This window comes from Ctenocephalides felis, unplaced genomic scaffold (assembly GCF_003426905.1).
Source record: "Ctenocephalides felis isolate EL2017-DRISC unplaced genomic scaffold, ASM342690v1 CF-g0.4_SCAFFOLD_03572, whole genome shotgun sequence".
Taxonomy (NCBI): Eukaryota; Metazoa; Arthropoda; class Insecta; order Siphonaptera; family Pulicidae; genus Ctenocephalides; species Ctenocephalides felis.
In genome coordinates this window covers 24,869,184-24,875,760 of record NW_020539726.1, presented here as the reverse complement: position 1 = coordinate 24,875,760, position 6,577 = coordinate 24,869,184, and the positions used below count along the sequence as shown (strand labels likewise).

At 31.0% G+C, this 6,577-nt stretch overlaps 1 protein-coding gene across 1 annotated transcript; it reads left to right on the top strand.

Moving 5' to 3' along the window:
* Nucleotides 1-3,522: 3,522 nt before the first annotated feature.
* Nucleotides 3,523-4,414, top strand: LOC113388276 (longitudinals lacking protein, isoforms A/B/D/L-like). Its single transcript, XM_026625673.1, has 2 exons — nt 3,523-3,652; nt 4,170-4,414. The coding sequence occupies exons 1-2, from the start codon at nt 3,523-3,525 to the stop codon at nt 4,412-4,414; spliced, it is 375 nt and encodes a 124-aa protein (XP_026481458.1).
* Nucleotides 4,415-6,577: the final 2,163 nt, after the last annotated feature.

The window sequence follows — 6,577 nt, the reverse complement described above, 5'->3', positions numbered from 1 at the left end:
CGTCCGATTACCGTTATATAGTAACAATCATCACCGAAGATTACTTAATATCCATCAATCAACTTTTGAGATTAAATCTTGCAGTAAAAGATCATATTTGATACATATAACTTGTTTAAATTTGAATTATGTGAAATTTTTAACCGTTACATATTTTGTATGAAGCAAATTTTTTTTTTAATTGTTTTATTAAGACGTTCATTGGTGACCTTTTGTTACTCATACTTCTCCCTGTGCTAACCTTTTTTATTCGTTTAATATTAAATAAAACAATTTCTGGACAGTTTAACTGGAAATGAAAAAAAAATTAAGCAAAATAGGATAAATAGGACTATTTCAGTTCTAATTAATTACAGTACAAATATTCATTTTAAATATTTTGTTCTACTAAAGTGCTACCTTAAAGTGCAATGAAGGCGAACGCACCTGTTGCGTTCAGCGCCTGGCTATGGACAACGAATGGTCTCACGCAACATATGCGTTCGTAACGTGCGTAATATATCTTATGTATAAAATTCGTATGAAAGGATAATCCTCCTAAACGATCATTCGGATTTTGATAAATCTTTCCGGAGTTTGTTAAGAGATTTTTTAAGGATTTTTTGAATTATAGAAATATAGTTAGGTTGTAGAAATGAATGGAAAAAATACAAAAAATCGCTTATCATTGTTTGACATTGAAAATATTTGAAGTATTGCTTGGCATTGAAAACAAATGAAGACTGTCATCTGCCAAATATTTCAATTCACTTATGAGTCTAGACAATATTAGAATGAGAATGATTATGAATAAGAAAAATTTAATGTAATGTCTACATTATTATGGCTGAAAAGCAGGTGAGATGTACCAGAAATCAAAATAATATAAGATACAGTATATGTTGGCAGATGAAGTTATATAATTGAATTTGATAGATTTTTTTAAACTGATGCAGTCGTGTTTTGCCTTACTTTACTGAATCACAATACAAAAAAAAATATTTATTCAAAAAAATATTTAGAAGTTTTATTGTGTCAAAATTCATTTGTTTGACATTGAATACGGAATATTTACTCCAGTTCATGGAGCGTTTTGGGTCTGATTTTTTTTACTGTGCTCCAATTTGCATGAAATTTTGGAATTAAGTTTATCTTACTTTCAAGTTCAAAAGTGAGGGTAATTTAGACTCCGCCGTTGCCCTCCAGGGGGATGACATCTCTTCTCAGTGGTGTATTTTTTTTTTTTTACTAACGTCGGATATCAATAGAAGTATAGGTATAGGTACAAGTAGTTGAAAAAATTGGAACTTCTAAATGGTAGATTATATATATACACATATGATCAAATAATTTCCGGATGTTATTTTTTATTTAAGTGATAAACAGAAATTTTATTGTAGTGAATTTGTGAAAAACTTCAAATTAGATGGTAAGTATGCATCAGCACTGAAGTTACCTAGTAAAAATATAACACTTTACATAATTTGTTTATCGAACATTTTCCAAGTCTGGGATAAGTTTGACCAACTTAATATAAATGGGAAAACGGTTTCTAATTGTCTTTATAATATTTTATTGTAATGGACGAAGATTTTTGGACAAAGTCAGCAAGACGTAGGTTTTCTGTGACACTGACACGTTTATTATATTTTCAGGTACCCAGAAGATCTTTTGGCACCTGATGAGCACAATAATGAAAAGGAATAACCAAGAGGAAACCCTAAAGATTGCCCCAAAGTTATAGTTATTTCGTTTCAATGATGTTTTTCATTAAACGAAATATATATTTATTTCGTTTATACTGCATCGATTAGTGTACCTTCTTGATCTATATTTCGACTTCTTATCGATTTTATCTTATCGTCCCGCGAGACAAGCGACATTAAACCAATTGTAAACAATTACTCACAAGTTTGCTTCGAATAGATAGTGCATTGCATATTATAAATTGATCCGGTTTTGCATTGCACTGAAAATTTTGATAATCGTTTAAGGTCGAACGATATCCTAACCTCGAGATACAAAATGTTTGTTCTCTTAGTCTACTTCAAGATTAAATGCAAATATTTATATTGTTTACTTATTGAAACAATAATATCAACTGTACGTTCCTAACATAACTACGTATCGTAATAGGATGTTTGAAATTCTGTTGATAATTTTTGTTAATTTATAAAATATTTAAAATGGAAGTTGTAGAATAAAAGTGATCAAACGTGGAATGTAAACTATTTGATTCAAGAAACGTAGCCGCAAAAATCATAATAAATTCAAATATTTTCTATTCAGGAAATTCATTTTTGATAAATGATACTCGCGACGGCCAGTATGATACCAAGCAGTAGTCACTCGGTTTTCATTTGGAAATATAAATAGCAATATGTTTCTAAGTGAAAATACCCCTTGTGGCATTGCTGCATCAATAAAAAATTCATCAGTGGTGTAAAAATTGTAATAGTAAAATTCTCAGATAAAGATAAGCTAATATAGGAAATGCATTTTTACATAAATGATACCCGCGATGGACAGCATGATGTCAAGCAGAAGGGCATCGGTTTTCATTTGAAAATATAGATACCAATATATTCCCAAGTGAAAATACTTCTTGTGGCATTGCTGTATCAATAAAAAATTTATCAGTGGTCGAGCAGTAGTGACTCGGTTTTCATTTGGAAATTTAGATAGCAATATGTTTCTAAGTGAAAATATCCTTTGTGATAAGCTAATTCAGTAAATGCATTTTTACATAAATGGTACATGCGACGGTCAGCATGATGTCAAGCAGTAGTGACTCGCTTTTCATTTGGAAATTTAGATAGCAATATGTTTCTAAGTGAAAATATCCTTTGTGATAAGCTAATTCAGTAAATGCATTTTTACATAAATGGTACATGCGACGGTCAGCATGATGTCAAGCAGTAGTGACTCGCTTTTCATTTGGAAATATAGATAGCAATATGTTTCCAAGTGAAAATACTCCTTGTGGTATTGCTGCATCAATAAAAAATTTATCAGTGGTATAGAACTTGTAATAGCAAAGTAATTTAGGAAATGCATTTTTAAATAAATGATACCCGCGACGGACAGCATGATGCCAAGCAGTAGTGACTCGGTTTTCATTTGGAAATATAGTCAGCAATATGTTTCCAAGTGAAAATACTCTTTGTGTCATTGCTGCATCAATAAAGAAATCATTAGTGGTGTAGAAATTGTAATAGCAAATTCTCAGGTAAAGATAAGGTAATTTTGGAAATGCATTTTTACATAAATGATACCCCCGACGGTCAGCATGATGCCAAGCAGTAGTGACTCGCTTTTCATTTGGAAATATATCGAATATCTTTTCAAATGAAAATATAGCTCTTGCCTGGCATTGCTGCATCAATAAGAAAGTCATCATTGGTGTAAAAATGGTAATAGCGAATTCTCAGGCAAAGATAAGCTAATTTAGGAAATGCATTTTTACATAAATTATACTCGCGACGGACAGCATGGTGTCAAGCAGTAGTGACTCGGTTTTCATTTGGAAATATAGATAGCAATATGTTTCCAAGTGAAAATACCTCTTGTGGCATTGCTCTGAAAAAATTCATCAGTGATGTAGAAAGTCTAATAGCAAATTATCAGGTAAAGATAGCCCAACCGTTGGGTTTATCTTCTGTAAAGCGACGTAGTAAGTTAAAATCATTACTACAGCTCATAGGACCCTCAAATTCCAAAAAACACGAACAACATTTTTAAAGCTGGTTTCGGAGCATAATGATAAGTTAAACTTAAAATGGATCCTCGTGACTGTTTTTAGATAGGAAAAGACTCTGAGGCAATGTATTTGAATACCTCTATGTTTTTACTAATCCTTGTTGCATTCATCCATTCATGAATGAACCGCAGTTTATGTAAGTTGATTGTTTTGGCATAGTTTTTTCTATGTTTTGCATGTTTGTTTATTTTCTCTATATATTATATATTTAAGCTGATTTTCTAATCAATGTTTAATAATTATTAAAGTAAGGGTTGATCTTGCTTCAAATTGGCATATAGCCAACTTTGACGTGCAGATCACCTTACATACGTATGAATGTATTCGATTGTAGTGTTAGTAATAATATCTATGTACATATATTTAACATTTCGGAACACCATTTATTAATTTGTGTGAAATTTGGATAGATTATTGTATTATGTTGCAGATTTTCGGCAGAATTATGAACACACTTGCAAGCGTTGTTCACGGCGATATAAGTACCGGCATACACTTTCGCGACACATGAAGTACGAATGTGGTATGAGGCCTGCATTTGGCTGCCCATTCTGCGACTACCGGGCTAAGCAGAGGTTCAGCCTGCTGGGACATGTCCAGGCCAGGCACAAGAAAGACTTCCAATATGCCGAACTTCTTAAATGCCTGGAAGAGCCGCCTTTCTCGCTTACCTGAGAGGAGCATCTTGGGCAAAATTGCATGATATCATAATCGAAAACATGTTTGTTTTAAATGGTTATGTATTAAATTTAATAATACAAAAAATTAAATCGCAATGTTACTTTGCAAAACACTTCGGGCATATAAAGGGTATATGTAAATTTTTGTTGCTTATATATTCATAAATTGATCAGCGATTAAAGGTCCGATTCTGCCGGAAATAGGCAAATGTTATGGCTAAAGACTATATGATGTAGCAGTTTTCATACAAAATCGTACTAAATATTATCAGAAGCCATGTGGTTTCTGTGCAGTCAGGCATTTTAGATAGAAAATTTTACTTAGAAAACGCCCAAATTTAAAAATTTGGTTTAATATCATATGAGTGAAGTTGCATTTTATGCGTAAAACGCCTGATTGCACAGGCATTTTGTTAATATTTAGTACCATTTTGTATGAAAACTGTTACATACCAAAGCCTTGCCATAACATTGGTTTATTTTGCGGCAAAAACGGCTCATAAATAACATGCTTGTGATATGTGTTTGAAATAAATAATAGGTGTTTTTACGATAACGTGCACAATTTCCATTTTTTCGTGTATCTTATGCTTTTTATGCCACTTAGTTGTAAGATTAATTTTCATGCAAACTGTAAGTACATTCCTTAATTGCCTCATTTTATAGTTAATTAATAATTTATTTGTATTATAAAGATTATAGTTTTATATGGATTTATTTCGAAGATGAAGCTTTACAAGATTTTGTACATACTTGTTTATTGGTTATTGACGTACGCGTTGAAATATGTATCTACTATTGTTTATTGTGATAAATTTAGATCTATTTACTCGCGACTTCCAGGACATTTCTTGTAAGATATAAAATCTATATTTCACATTCTAGAATTTGTAGTACATTGCACTCATGTACATATAATATTCATCATGTGTTAGGATACTTATTATTTATTTGACTAGAGGGTCTTCTGTATAGGATTAATTTTAGGATCTGAACCAACAAGTAGACACATATGGATGGGGTGATTTAGAACTAAAACCACAATCTCCATGTTATGTGCGAATTAGCTATAATTTTTTTTCTTGTCTTATTTATTGCACCAAGATACTATGTAAAAATTAACAGTATAACAAAAATATTGAATAGCATGTAGTTCGTCCAAAACATTGTAACATAAACATCTTGAACTAAAATTCTTTTAATATGACTCAATCGTTCTAAAGGAATTTAGGAATTGTTATGAGTATTCGTTGTATAATAAATTTTTCATCATTTTACTGACCAAAAATTTTAATGCAAAATTTTAGGGGCCGATTCTCGGATAAAATAGAAATGTTATGGTAATGATATGTTGCGGATCTATCTTCGTATAAGTTGATAGTATTCAACAGGCTATGTATTGGATGTACGATTAGGTGTTTTATACATAAAACCTAACCTACAAAACGCACAAACATCAAATAACAATTTTATTGTAAGTGCAACTTTCTAATATCTCTTTGATAACACATACGTGAAGTCAGGTTTTATATGTAAAACGTCTGGTTGCACAACTCTTTGGCAGTTTGTTACTACCAACTCATACGAATATAGACCTGTAAATTAGCATTACCATAACATTTCTGTTTTATCCGAGAGTTAGCTCCTCGGTCTGCCATCTTTCTAAATTATAAATTGTAAAATATATTATTTTTTTTATGATTAATTTGTATACATTGTATGTAAGTATCTTACTTGTTAAGTGATATAATAAATAATAAAATAAAGTGAAATTTTATTAATTTTTTATGTTTAACATTTTATGTATTTTTCAGACAAGATTTTTTTTTTATGGCAGCAATCACAACCTCACGTCCTATGAGCTGTTAGGCTAAAACTTCTTCTTACTTCGTATTTTTTAGATGGTAACCCAATTGTTAGACAAGAAATTTAAAATGTTTTTTTTTGTATTTTTTTATTAACGCGTTAGCCAAACAACCTCGATTTTTTAGGTAGATTTTGACACAGATTCTTAAATATTTAAGCATATTTACAAATTCAAAGCGTATGATATCTAAGTGTCGGTGTCAAGTAGTAAACGATTCATACATTTGGGATTATAGTTACTTTATTAACATATATTTGGTATTTTCTGTTACAATTTCTAGGCTATTATGCA

Excerpts from the sequence above, each read along its gene's own strand:
- LOC113388276 (XM_026625673.1), top strand. The coding sequence starts at position 3,523 with ATGTTTCCAAGTGAAAATACCTCTTGTGGCATTGCTCTGAAAAAATTC. Across the intron at positions 3,653-4,169 it reads ATCTTCTGTAAAGCGACGTA|ATTTTCGGCAGAATTATGAA; the intron begins GTAAGTTAAAAT and ends ATTATGTTGCAG.